General features: G+C 29.7%; 1 protein-coding gene across 1 annotated transcript; it reads right to left on the bottom strand.

Moving 5' to 3' along the window:
- Window positions 1-14,194: 14,194 nt before the first annotated feature.
- LOC141679903 (uncharacterized) lies at window positions 14,195-15,026 on the bottom strand. The gene is made up of 2 exons (XM_074486266.1): window positions 14,736-15,026; window positions 14,195-14,569 (listed from the first exon to the last, which is right to left on the bottom strand). The coding sequence occupies exons 1-2, from the start codon at window positions 15,024-15,026 to the stop codon at window positions 14,195-14,197; spliced, it is 666 nt and encodes a 221-aa protein (XP_074342367.1).
- Between the last annotated feature and the right edge of the window lie 941 nt (window positions 15,027-15,967).

Here is a 15,967-nt window from a genome sequence, read left to right on the forward strand (position 1 = left end):
GCATGAATGTCAGGATGTATCTATGAGAGAATACCACTTTCTTAAAGCTGAAAATAGCAAGCTAAAAGAGAAGAATAATTATCACAAGACCATAATACAAGATTTGATGAGCAAAGTGGATACATAGATTGACAAGAAGGTACCTACACAAGCTGACAGAGAGGCTGGAATCAAGGATCTTCACGTTAAAGTCAGTCATATGGAAAATTTCAACAAAATTCTCCTCAAAAGAAACAAGACTCAATTAATGGAGATCATAGAGCTAAAGAAGGAGATTGAAGCAAGGGATTAATGTTTGGAGTTGTTTAAGCTCAAAGTACCAATAAATACAGAACCTACAAATCAAGCAGAAGAACCATCTCAACAAGCTGAAATCAAAGTCAGCAAGCTGAAAAGATTGATCTGCTCACAAAGGAAGTTGAGGATCTGAAAAGGGGAATGGGATCTTTTGTTCAAGGAGAAGAGAGTCTCAAATTAATGATGAATAACACAAATATTCCATTAGTTAGAGAAGAAATAGGAATGAATGCAAACAAGAAGGAAAAAGCTCTAAGATATGAAGGGAAACATGGCATACCCTATGATTATGCTATGCCTTGGAAGATATGCAACAAATGTGGAAAGAAAGAGCATCTGGAAAAACATTGCAGAGTTCAGAATGGACAGAAATCATACCATGGAGGAAACAAATAGAAAATAGCTTACTATGATCAGAATGGTGAACAGATACAGCTTACTATCATCAAGTTGACAGAGATAAATCACTCAGATTTATCAAAAAATGGATAAAGAAATCTGATTTATATGTTTTAAATGTTTTATCTGCTCACCATGTTGGACCCAACAAACTTTTGGTACAAAAAGGTTGAGTTGTTTTATTTGTTTTGTAGATGTGTTTTGCCGCTCAAGTCAAATCAACTCAATAGATCTTGGATATCGGATGTACTAGACATATGAGTGGAGACAAAGCACAATTCTTGAGTCTTCAAATGAAAAAGGGTGGAAGAGTGACTATTGGTGATAGCAAAACTCTTCAAATCCTTGGAAAAGGTAAAATAGGTAATAAATACATTTTAATTGATAAAGTTCAATATGTTAAAGGCCTAAAATATAATCTGCTTAGTATAAGTCAGTTATATGATGATGGTCATAAGGTTGATTTTGGAATTAAGATGTGTATTATTATTATTGGTACTAAAAAAATCCCCATAGTTGCTAGAATGGAAGGAAATATATACATATTGGAGTTTGAGTTATAGAAAACAGCTTGCTGTCTTGCTGCAATAGACACGGATCCTTATGTTTGGCATAGAAGATTGGGTCATGATCACATAGACTTGCTTAATAAGCTATCAAAGAAGAAGCTAGTCAGAGGTTTACCCAAAATCAAGTATGTCAAGACTGAGGTGCGTTCAGCATGCCAATTAGGCAAGAAAATTAGAAGTACTCACAAAGCAAAGAAGATGGTTTCTACTTCTAAACCCTTAGAACTTTTGCATTTAGACTTATTTGGTTTAGAAGCTTATAAAAATATAGGAGGTAAGCAATATGGTTTTGTAATTGTTGATGATTATTCTCGTTTTAAATGGGTATTGTTTCTTCGTACTAAAGATGTTGCTTTTATTGAGTTTCAAAAACTAATTAAGTTACTTGATAATAATGTCAATATAAAGCTTGTAGGTATAAAGAGTGATCGAGGTGGTGAATTTCAAAAAGACTTTATTTCTTATTGTGAATAAAGAGGAATATCACACCAATTCTCCGCTCCAAGGACTCCACAACAGAATGGTGTGATAGAAAGAAAGAATAGGTCATTGCAACAAACAGTAAGGACATTGTTGTAAGAAAGCAAGCTACCTTTTTTGCAGAAGCAGTCAACACAACACAACATGCTATGTTCTGAGTAGAGTATTGATAAGACCTATTTTGGACAAGACTCCATATGAATTGCTAAAGAAAAAGAGGTCTAACATTAATTACTTCAAGATTTTTGGCTCAAAGTATTTTGTTCTCAAGACAATTGGTAATGATGGTAAATTTGATGCTAAATTTTATGAACCTATTTTTCTTGGTTATTCTATGAATAGTAAAACGTATAGAGTTTATAATTTGTCTAAGCATATTGTTGAGGAATCTATAGATGTTACTTTTCAAGAACCTAACAATGATCTTCCAATAAACGAGGAAGATGATGCAGGTGAATAAATTTTCTTTTCAAATATAAATTTTAGTGAAAAAAATATCTTTAAATTCAATATATATTTTTTAAGTGTAAATTTTAATAAATTTAATTCAGAAAAGAAAGATATATACTATATATATGTCATACGAATTTTAATATATTAAATTACAATATTTTAAACAAATTTTTACATGTTCTAATTTTAGAAGACGTATACTTTTTTTATTTTTTGATCAAAATATGTTTATCTGATTCAAAAAAAATTTTAATTACAACACAATAAATTACCTTTTTTAATGAAAAAAATGTTTTCTTGCGTTCAATAATTTTTATTTTTTTATCAAATTTATTTTTCAAATATTTTTAATCCCTACCATTAAGGATTGAAAAATAAGAAAAACTAAAAAGAACATTAAATAAAGAATTCAAAAAAATAGAGGACATACAAATAAATTTAATCAAAGAATACAAGAATTATATAGAACACAACATTAATAAAAATACAGAATATTAAAGAAAAAATAAAATCACAGTACACAAATAAATATAGAAGATACAAAATAGACAGAAAACACTATTAACATATAGATACATAACATCTTTAGAGTACATAGTTACATCTTTAGGGTACATAGTTACATCCTTAGGGTACATAGTTACTTAAATTTACACTACACAAATAAAAAATTAACTAAGACTTAATAATAAAAAATAAAATACAGTGCACATGGAAAATAGTTAGAGAAAGTGTATAAATTTTAGTGGACATATAATAATACATGCTACATATATAAAATTTTGAATTAGAAAAAGTAAATAAGATAAAAAATAGTAGAGCACAATACATAAAATATGTGTTCAATTATGATCTAATGTGTTAAAATAATTGGAGAACATAACATTAATAAGAACAACCTACTCTGCACATTAATATATACATATATTTATATTACACTTTATATATATATATATAAATCAAAATATATTAAAATTCTTATTTTATATTTAATATTTTAAACTTTATTATATTTATTTTAATATACAATGCATATTTTTATGAATACAAATAGAAATAATATAATATAATATAATTATATATTTTATAATATATATAAGTAATGTTTATAAATTATGTTTGATTATATTTAAATATGTTATTATATTTCAATTGAAATAATATTAAATTGCTATTGTATTTAATATATTTTGATTAAATATATTATTTATATTTTCACTTGTATTTAACTAAATATATACTAAAATTATTTTAACATATTTTTTCATATATATATACATAATAAAAAAATAATTTTATTAAAAATAGCTAACCATTATACCTAGTACCACTGAAGTAAAAACTCTTAACCATTTTAGGTATTAGCCTCTAATATATAGACAAAAGTTCAATGAACGTCTCATATTACCTTACACGTGTATAAAATAATACCTAAAACTAACTGCATTACTTTACATTCATCAAGTAGTTTATTTTTCCTTAATTGGAGACCGGTAATAATTGGAGTACTGGAGACCTACTAACCACCATTAGATTAAAAAAGATGTGTGGTCCAAATTGACACAGAGTAAGGGACATTAAATTTTGAATTTTGAAGTGCAGTACTTTTAAATAAATTTTAAATATAACTAACATGCAAAACTTAAAATTTATATTTATACCATCATTAAATTATATATTATTAAGTATGTCATAGAATAGAGGGTGGCAAAAAACTTATTTAATAAATTCATAAATACAAATTTTTTTATCACAAAAACCTACATGAATTATCTCTTAAATAAAATGCACTATCTTGCATATGTACTGGATCAACTATATGAACTACAAAACATGAACTAATAACAAATTATTTTGTAATTTAGTAATATGTTTGATGTAGGGTACATGATAAAAAATTTTACCCATAAATTGAATTTTTTATTTTTGATATATTTATCAAAATTGAATACAAAAAAGGAAAAAGTGATTAATAATTTTACTACACCAAAATAAATTTACTATTAAAAAATAAAAATTATTATAAATAATTTTGATTATTAATTGCCTGGATGGTAAATAATATAGTAAAAACGTAAAAGAAAATAGTATTCAACCCTTTCACATATAATTCAAATTCTCTTCTAATTGAAATTTAATAAAACAAATTTTATTAACAATAACACTAAAAATAAAAACTTTTGAATAAATTATAATATATGAATAACCCTACTTATTTATCTTGTATTAAAGTTTAGCTATTTGATTTTTGTTATAACTGTGCATATTACATGGTGATATAATTGTTATGCTGCTTTGAATATTAAAAACAATTTTAATTCACCTACATTGAAGATGAGAAAAATGAAACTGAATAAATGATAAGATGAAAAAGTTAGACTATATTAAGATTGTAGAAAGTGGCATTAATTGGTCCACTCTCTTTAGAAAAGAAAACAAAAAAATGTATACAAATGAAAGTAACTATACCATCAATAATAAACAATAAAGATGAATGGTATCCACGTCTCCAGCTTAATGCAGTCTTAGTAGAATTTTATATGTATATATATATATATATGAAAAAATGATCAAAATAGCTGGTTTTTGACATCCTTTTGCCGAAAATACCTATTCTGGAAATAGGTGCACAAAATACCCACTAGATACTCCACTAATACTTCAGGATGATAAGCCATGGAGCATCAGGATAATACTCCATTGTCAGTAGAGTATCATGGCAGATCCTTTGTTAGTGGAGTATAGTGCTCATACTCTTTTCCCTATCACTTTTAATTTTTTAAAAAAATAAAAGTAAAATTTTAAAATTTTAGATGATACTCCACTGAAAAAAGAGTATTTCATATGTTACTCCATAACAAAGAGTATATGGGTGGATACTCCTATGTGATACTCCTATGTCAATCGAGTATCAACAGCATACTCAAATGTTAGTGGAGTATCTGGTGGTATTTTGGACAACATTAAAATTGTGGTCAGTATTTTCGGGGATTGTTATTTGAAAATGGTTATTTTGGTTTTTCAAACTATATAAATAAATATATAAATAAATATATATTGGTACCAAAATAATATCATGTTTAGTATGCTTAAAGTTTTTCCTATAAAATTGTTAAAACAATTATTGAATTATATGTTATATATAAAATTAGCATAAATGTGTGGTTGGAAAATATATATTTAAACCAATATGTTAAATGGTGTTGCTCAAATATTTAATTGTTAGTATATTTTTTTATTTATTAGCAGTATCTATTTTTAGGTTATGTTCTTTACTAAAAGTGTTCTGGCATATATGCTCTAATGATCCCATAAATAGACAAATACTGTAGTAAAATTATTAAATATATTAGATTATGTGGTTTACTATTAGTTATGTGAAAGTAATATGCCATGACAATATAATGTGTGCATATTTGAAATCTTATAATAGTTTTAACGCATCACCAAATTTAATATCTTGGATAACATTCACATACACATTCACATACTTAAAGTTAAATTGTAATTAAAGTTAAATTGTAAGAGACAAAATAATGTACGTATATGTGTGGTGATATTAGTATTATAATAATATTGAGCTATAATATTGGTTTTGAACAATTTTATGAGTTAAGTTCCTTCCGTCATAATAGGTAGTATTCTCTACCATATATCCTAATAACAATTACAAATATATAAATAAAATCAAAATATGAAATAATGAGAATGAATTAATTTTACCTAAAAAAACTAAAAAATATTGTCTTATACAGACAGAGAGATAAAATAGGTTGAAATCGGTAGGAAAAATATATCTTTATAAATGTATAATAATTTTAGGTTATCAAAAAATTGGGTAAAAATTTTAAAAAAAGAAGAAGAATAGATAATACATTTTTTTATATTATCATCATGTGTAATAATGTACTAAGATTACTTGTATCTTATCTTCCACTTATAGTAGTATTTGTACTATCTATGTAAGAAACATTAAGTGTGGAGGCTTCATTTACATATGTGGAGTGGCCTCTAGTGAACTTATTATTTTAATATAGGTGTGCCCACAATGGTACGGTGATTAACTTAAGGGTGGGGTTTGGGCCTCACAAAACTATTATTTTGTGTACTGGTGTGTTAAGTGTATAAACATTAGGAAATAATAACTTTGAAAAATATAATAAGAAAAATAAGTATATAATTTTTTCTTATATTTTATCTTTGGTGTTTAAATATTAATTTATAATTTATAATTTTTTGGTCATACACTTGAGGATAAAATAATAAATTTAAATGATAAATGATAATAATTGGCCTATTTAAATGTAAAATTTATAGCAAGTATGGATTAATAATTTATGATATATATCTCTTTATTTCATGTAAGAGTTCATACCAATTATTAATTGATTTAATTAAAAATATGTATATTTAATATGTAAATTTTGTGACGTGTAAAACATAAAATAGTTAAGTAGCTTAATTAACAATTTTATAGGTCACAAAAGCATGTATTCTTTGGAAAATTATGGTGCTGTATAAAAATTCATAGTGACTATTTATAGGTAAAACTTAATGTTTGTTTAGTCAAAATAATATATAAATTTTTATTTGTTAAGTAGTTTATATTTTATAGATAGTTAGGTTGTATTTATTAAGACAAACAAAATTGGCACCCAAATAATATAATGTTTAGTTGGATTCAATATTTTTTTCAAAAATTGTTAAAATAATTGTTGATTTTATGTGATATATTAAATTGGCACATTGTAAAGTATATTCTTAATTGTAGATGTTAAATGGCAGTGTTAAAATATATAGTTATTATAAGTACTAGTAGGTGTGTCATTTACAAATTTAGTATTTAGATTTAAATAAATGTAGGTGTGTTTATTAGAAAGTATGTGAATAAACATTATGGTTATATGCATGTTGTTTATATAAATTTAGATATGTTATTCATTTAAGTTTTAACTCCCTAAAATTTTATGTGTTCGATAATATTAAGTTGAAATAAATGCAAGTATTCATTAGAGTTGTATCTCCTTACACACACCTATGAGGTCATAATATGTATGAGGTCATAATATGGCGATTATATATATATTAAATTAAATTAATGATTAGATTGAAAACTTAAAAAAATGTAGTTGATTTCATTGTGGAATTTGATTTTGATCACCCACTCCAATCATATCATTTAAATATCATGCCAAATTATTTATTAAGTAGAATGAACAATAAAATATCTTCCCCACTATTTCTTGTGTTGCCTTCTAAGTTGATGAAAACACAATGTTTAGAGTTTCTTTAACTAATGAGATAAAAGCACAAACTAGAAGGATGGAGGAAAAAATGATTTTTTCACTAAAAATATATTCAACCTATATTACTTTGTATCAGAAGGTGTTTATTTCACAAAAGATTATGAGTCACATATTTTACTTATAGTGGTATATGGAATGGATTTCAGTTTTAAAGTTTCTACCATTTGACCAACAAGTTATGTGATACCTGAACTATGTGCATATGTTCTCTATGTATTAAGTGGCTACCTGGTTCCATGTTACCGCTTATAATATTTTTATTATGTACAGGTTATGGTGATGGTGATGTTGTGAGACGTCAAATGAGATAATTGTGTTATAATTGTGTTATTGAGAGAGTGCTTAGTTTCTTAGGAACAAAAGAACGTATGGTCCATATAGACAGACAACATGAACACCTAGTAAATAATTTTTACATATAATTATCCAATATTGTAAATATAATTATCCAATGTGGTAAGTGTATTCAGTTTAATTTTATCTATTTCATAAAAGTCACAAGTTATATTTCTTATGTTTGTTATGTTTTTTTTTACTGTAAACAATGTATAGATAAGTGAGTCTGAGTTTGTAGTTATATCTGTGTTAGATCCAGACTACAAAAACAAATTCCCAAGAAAACTATATTAAATTATTAACTTTATATATTTTGATATGGTATAATAACCAAATATGTAATTCCATTAAAAAATTAACTACAAAAAATTAAGTTTGTTAAATTTGTAAATGATTGAGGAAACATACATATAAACTACTAAATATTAGATTGAACACTTAAAACTAATATAGGTAAATTGAATTGGAGTTTGATTTTGATCATAAAGGAAAATACCATGCCAAACCCTTTAATAAATAAAATTACTAGCAAAATATCTTACCCACTATTTTTTCTATATTGGTACCTTCATGAAAGATTAAACAATGATTATACATTATTTGTATGCATACTTATATTAAAATATATTTATTTAATCAATATAATTCACACTTTTTACAAGTGGTGATTCAACAAATATAACAACTATGCTCCTACAACATCATTGGATTGTTTGATTTTTTTTAAATGTATGTATTTAATTATTACACTCTTGATTTTTAATTAGTTGTATATAATTTCCAACTAGGAAAGGAATATTATTTGAAAAGTGGTATTTATGATTGATTTATTTCTAATTTCAAGTTTATTTTCACTCATCTCAGTATCTGTTTCATTTTCTGACACACACTTTCAACACTATAATAAACCAGTAGTTAAGTACCTCTTGATCCATAAATTATTCACAACATTTATGTACCTATTTTGAATAATAAACATTTTATTAATTCACGTGTACATATTTACCAGAACATATTTTTACTTGACATGCATAAAACAACTATGCTTAGACAAGGAGCCTCAAGTCCTTATTCATTTACTAGTTTGCTATCACGAAAATACATTGAGTATGATTTTCACCCAATCCACGCTCTGGTTTTTCCAAGCTATAAACATTTTTAAGTATTGCATAAATGGTTATGCTAACTCAAAAAATTCACACAATGGCTTGATGAGAACATGAAGGGTTCATTGGTTGATGACGCCTTAAGATTATATCCTTAATTTTTTATCAACAATTATTTTGATTTAGCTACCACTTTTTTATAAATAAAGATAAGCATTTGTTTATACCATAAATTAAAATTAATTTTGCAAATATATTAAACAAATTCTCTGAATTTATATTTAAAATCATAATATTAAATTCAATACTTTATACTAACTTAATTTTGTATTTGTGAGACATCAAATTTATTTTTTACTATTCATTTTGATCAAATAATAAAATTTCTTGTTATCTATTATATAAAATAAAAACTTGAATTTTACCACTAATTCATGTTACAACACTAAAAGATATTTCTTACTACTTATATACGCATTGAAACACTTTTTCTATATCTCATTTTAAATATAAAATAAATTTCTTTCTCTCTACCTATGAAATAAAAAATTATCTTTATTGATTTGTTCTTTCTTATTAAAAAATAAAATTCTCTAAGTTATTTACTTTTTTTTTTATTTTACAAAAGACTTGTAATAAAGTACTCAAATTTTTTTATCACAAATTTGTGAATTATTTAATAGTCCATGAAGGATTTACTATTGACAACCAATAATAGCTAGGTTGACCTAATTATACTAATTCAGTTATATGGTCTACTTCCTTACATGAATCATATAATTATATTAGTAGGCCCTTTGCAATAAATTTTGTTAAAATAACAGGTAAGAGCTCAAACGCCCTCAAACCTCCCAAATTGGGGATTAGATTAGAGTATTTGGTCATCAGACTCAAACCTCAAAATAAATAACACATCTAATCATAAATAATTACCTGTAGTTGAAATATAAGTCCTCAAACTAAAGGGAGATTTTTTTAGATTATAGTTCTAAAAACAAGATTTTTAAATTTCATAAATATATATTTTTTCTTTTAGAAAACTCTTTTGAACAATATCCAAACTCAAATTTTAAGGCACTAGTATAACTTTTTGAAAACAAGTGTATTAGGCCAAACTAATTGATAACATAACTATAATATAAAAATAATAATTTTACACAATAAAACTTACTCAATTTTCATATATAGTGAACCAACCATTTTCATTATTACATCTTTCCGTGTTCTTCCAAACCACCTGGTTAAATATTGCAATTATTCCTTTTCACTGGAAACTTAAATTTAATGTAACCAACCAAGTGTGAGAGAATGGATTCTGAGCAAGTACAGTAACAACATATTTGTTGGAATATAGTCTAAACTAAGTTATATTAAATATGTTGCTCTCAAGTTTTGTGGCTCTCAACACATGTTATATTGGGTCTGTTCAATTTTAGAAATAGTAGGAGTGTTTTGAATAAGTGAAGTAGTGGTAGAGTCTTTGTAGTAGTAAGTTGTTATTTTTTAGCACGTAGTGTAGGTGGGTTATCTTTATATTCTCCCTTATAAATCATTTCTTTTTATGTTCATAAATATATCAGTAGGCTTTTGTTTTCCTTGTGTTAAAATTATCAGCCTCAAACCATATCAGACTGATGTCCGTAATACACAAATTATATATAACACCTCTTCCAGTAATACGTTGAAAGGAAAACAAAATCCTACTCATATATTTCTGAACATAAAAAGAAATGAGTGACAAGGGAGAATATAAAGATAAGCCACCTACACTAGGTTCTCAAAAATAGGAACTTACTCCTACAAAAACTCTACCACTACTTCACTTATTCAAAACACTCCTACTATTTCTAAAACTGAACACAACCCATTCAAAAGCAAATAACACGTGTTGATAGCCACAAAACTTGACAACAACATACTTATTCTAACTTAGTTTAGACTATATTCCAACACGCTCCCCCTTGGTCAAAACTCCTTTCTGTAACTTCTTGACACCCAATAATGCGCACATTCTTTCGAACTTCACAGTAGCCATTGCCTTGGTCAAGACATCTGATTTTTAATCTTCAGTCCTTATATGCTTGATAACAATCTCCCCACATTCCACACGTTCGCGTATAAAATGAGAACGAACGTCAATATGCTTACTACGCCCATGAAAAACCCGATTCTTTTCCAAATCGATAGCAGATTTGTCATCAATATATATTGTGACAGGACCTTGTTTCCCACCTATTAGCTGACTATGCAAGTTACGGAGCCATACTTCTTGGCAGCCTGTAGCAGTGGCTGCCATAAATTCAGCTTCACACGAGCTTAACGCCACACACCGTTGTTTTTGCGATACCCAGGTGATTAAACTCTCGTTTAAGTAAAAAGCTATGCCTCCCGTACTCCTTCGATCCTCAATATTCCCTAGAAAATCACTGTCGAAATATCCAGACAGGAGGTAGTTTCCTCAACCTTACGGATATACCAACCCATAGTTAATAGTTCCCTTTACATACCGTAATATGCGCTTGACTGCATTCTGATGGACCACTGTTGGACGCTCCATGTATCTACTGATAATACCAACTGAAAATGCGAGACCAGGACGGGTGTTTACGAGGTACCTCAGCCCTCCCACTAAGGAATTAAACTGAGTAGGGTCCACAGCTTTCCATTGCTCATCCTTGCAGAGCAACATGTTTGGCTCCATCGGATACTTTACTGGATTGCATCCAGCCATACCACCTCTCTCGAGAAATTTCCTTGCATATGCTAACTGTTTAAGCTCCGTATAACCCTTCTATTAATTAACCTCGATGCCAAGATAATAAGTCAATTTTCCAAGGTCACTCATATCAAACTCCTTATTCATTTGACACTTGAAGTCATTGATCATTGACATGCTCGTTCAAGTTATCAGTAAGTCATCGACGTATACACCAACAATCAGAGAACCAGCTACCTCCCTTTTGGTGTAAACGGCGTGCTCATTAGGACATTTAACAAAACCCAAGTACTCCAGAATTTTTTTAATTTTGTATACCAAGCCCGAGGGGCCTGACGTAGCCCATACAACGCTTTGATTAATTTATAGACCAGGTGCTCTTGATTCTCTTTGAAAAACCCTTCTGGTTGACATACATACACTGTTTCCAGCAAATCACCATTAAGGAATGTTGTTTTAACGTTTAAGTGATGGACTTCTCAACCATTTTTAGCTGCAAGCGCCAATAAAAATCTTACTGTCTCCAAACGCGTTACCGGAGTGAATACCTCTTCAAAATCAATTCCCTATTTCTGGACATAACCGTTCACGACCAACCTAGTTTTATGCTTGATTACCTGACCACTGAAATCATGCTTTAACTTGTATACACATTTTAATCCTATCTCTTTATGATCTACAGGAAATTCTATAAGTTTCCAGGTATTATTTTTTTCGATAGCGTCAATCTCCATTTTCATAGCTTCCTTCCATGCCTTCTCTGCTGTTGCCTCTCTATAATTAGTTGGTTCTTCCATACCCAATAACATCAATTCATCTGCAAGTTCAGTCTCCTCAGTTTCATCATACACTGCGGTTAATGAGCGAAATTTTCGGGGCTCAGTTTCATCACTTGTATCTCTTGGTGACATCGTATTTGACTAAAACTCATTCGATATTGCAGAATCTGTGTGGTACCCATCCATGTGGTCTGTACTGTCAATTCTTGGTATAGATGGATCCTCCCCATTTGTTATGTCTCTTTATTCAGTACTCTGATTTCCAAGAACAATAAATGGTCCTCGTTGATCTTGTGCCTCCTTTTGAGCATCCCATGACCAGCCTTTCCCTCTTCAAAGATTACATCCGTATTGATATGAACAGTGTTAGTATATGGGGCGTAGAGTCGATACGCCTTAGTTCCTGGTTCTTTTCCAAGGTGTATCACTACTTTGTTGCGATTATCAAGTTTTGTGATGTGTACACTAGGTATTTTCATATGTGCCACACAATTAAAAACCCGTATATGCCCAAGGTCTGGTTCCTTTTCAGTCCACACTTCGTAAGAAGTCTTTCCGGATAGAGCTCGTGTTGGGAATCAGTTGATTATATAAAGAGCATGTCAAGCAGCTTCACCCCATAGTTTTGATGGCATCTGTCTTTCTTTAAGAGACACCTTATCATTGCCACCACTGTCCTGTTCCGATGCACGACTACCTCATTCTGCTGTGGGGAGTACGGAGCAGTGTAATTTCGAGAGATGCCCGAGTTATTGCAGTATAAATTGAATTTTTTGAACAAAATTCCCCTCCCTGATCAGTTCTCAAGACCTGTATTTTTGTTTTCGAGTTCTTTTCAACTTGAACTCGAAATTTAATAATTGCATCCAACGCTTCATCTTTGCTGGTCAACATGAATATTTACATAATTCGACTAAAATCATCTACCAAGAGAAGAAAATACATGTTTTCGGCTGGTGTGGCAGGTGTTATAGAACCACATAGGTCCCCATGGATCAATTACAAAGCATATTTCACGTGAAAATTTGTCTGATTTGGAAATGATTTTCTTGTTTTCTTAGCCATCAAACACCCAGTACACACTCCTTTAGGTTCGACTATCTGTGGAAAACCATATGCCATCTTATTTGCAGACATCAGCCTCATCGCTTGAAAGTTTATATGCCCAAGACGTGCAAGCCATAACCATGTTATTTCTTCATTTTTTGTCATTAAACACTTTGATTTTCCTGTTTCAAGAATAATCTTATAGAGCCTATTTGCAGATCTCCTGATTTTCATGAGTAGCCTTTGTTGCGCATCATAAACCCATAGGTGGTCACCCTTTTACACAATTTTATTATCCATTCTCTGACAATTGCCCAATACTTATGATATTATTACAGAGAGTGGGGATGTAATATACCTCTCGAAAAACCAGCTCCTCCATATTCTTACATTTGAACATTATTGACCCTTTCCCTTTGATGTCCACTGTCGATCTGTCGCCAAACCTGACTTGCCCCGTTATATTTTCATCCAATTTCATAAATTTTGAGTGCTGGCATGTCATATGGTTGCTAGCTCCATTGTCCAAATACCAAACATTTGATTCGACCTTCTTACCTTCACTCTAATTCAGTCTTGGTACTACATCTCCCTCATTTAGCAGCAACTGAGGTCTCTCCTTATTTTCACATTCTAACATAAGCAGTGCAGGCTCATCGTCATAAGTTTGTGTAAGGTTTGCTTCTGGTCCTTGTTCTTTATCATGTCATGATTTACGGCACTCCGCAGTATAGTGACCAAGTATATTGCAGTTAAAACTTCTTACTTTATTTCTATCTCGTCCTCCACGTCCTCCTTCCCTTGGATTATACAAGCTACTTCCTCTATTTCTCTGACCTTGAGACACATCTGTCCCCATTTTCTTGGATCTCATTGTCCATTCCTCCTTAGTGAGTAATAGATGACCCTCATTGTTCTCCCGTTTCAACCACTCATCTTCAGTTAACAGGAGTTTTCCACCTCTAGCCTCAGTTTGTCCCCGTAACCTCTCTTCACGAGCCTTTAAAGACCCAATTGTCTCATCCACAATCATTTTTTCTATGTCACCAAATTGTTCAATCGCTGATGTAATTTGTAGAAACTTTCGCTCATAAATGTTTTTTCAACACATAATCTTCTTTTATTGTCCCACCCAAGGTATGGACATTAGTAACTAGGCCATTTAACCTCATGTAGAAATCATCTATCAGTTTCGTGTCCTTCATAGTCAAGGACTCAAAGTCAGCCTTGAGCGTCTAAATTCATACCTTTTTAACCCGGTCTGCTCTCAGACATAATGTTTTCAGCGTATCCCATGCTTCTTTGGCCGTTTGCTTGTCTGCAATTGTGAGTAACATCTCCTCTGGAATACTCTGATAAATTGGAGCTAGTGTCATTTTGTCTGTCTTCTCCTCTATCGTGGCCTTAGCACTTTTAGGCTCCACTGCACTCCACACCCCATGAGCTTGCACTTTTAACGACCATGCTGTGTAATTACTTCTTTTTAGCATCGGGTAATTCAGACCTACTGCATTCACCTTAATTTTAGTTATCTCCATCGTATTCTCTTTTGCCATACACTGAACGTAGCTCTGATACCATATATATATATTGTGTGTGTTAAGAACATCAGCCTGAAACCATCATTAGGAAGCCTCAAAACATTTGCAGGTTTTTCAAATAAAACTGAAATCTTTACTTTAATAATATCAAAGTGATTTTGATAATTTTCAATGCTTTGTCATGAAATCTTCGGTAATTGAGAAAACGAGGCTTCAATGACAATTTCAATCTCAACAAGAATGAGAACTAGTAAAAAAGTATCAACACTAATATTGTACGCACACAATATGATACAATAAGAAAAATCCGAATCATTAGTCTTTTATGAATGCTCTCAGTCAATATATCAAAAAGTTAGTACCAAATAAATAATTAAGTTTGATGGGAATCATAAGACAGTATGCTGTTGTAATATATGCAAATTTTGAATATTTTAAATTAAAAAAAAAAAATAATAATAAATAGTGATAATAATAATAAAGAATTTGATTTAAATTAGAATTAGAAATATAAAAGATTTTGTAATCGAGTAAGTAGTAATTATATTAAAAAAGGGAAGTAGTTATAAAACCTATATATAGTTGACATGACCCTTAATTAAACAAATGGCATCATGATTAGCCCTTGTCCTTGGTAATCCAACTATGAAATCCATGGTAATATGTTCCCACTTCCACTCTGGAATCTCCAACGGCTGTACCAATCCGCTTGGTCTCTGATGCTCTGCTTTAACTCTCTGACATGTATAGCATTTACTAACACTTTCCGCAATTTCCCTCTTCATATCTGGCCACCAATAATTCTTCTTTAAATCTTTGTACATTTTGGTACTCCCTGGATGGATGGAATATCTTGAACTATGTGCCTCTTGTAAAATTTCATTTTTCAGCTCCGTCACTGGTGGAATCCAAATTCTTGGAGAAAACCTAATAATACC

This window comes from Apium graveolens, chromosome 8 (assembly GCF_009905375.1).
Source record: "Apium graveolens cultivar Ventura chromosome 8, ASM990537v1, whole genome shotgun sequence".
Taxonomy (NCBI): Eukaryota; Viridiplantae; Streptophyta; class Magnoliopsida; order Apiales; family Apiaceae; genus Apium; species Apium graveolens.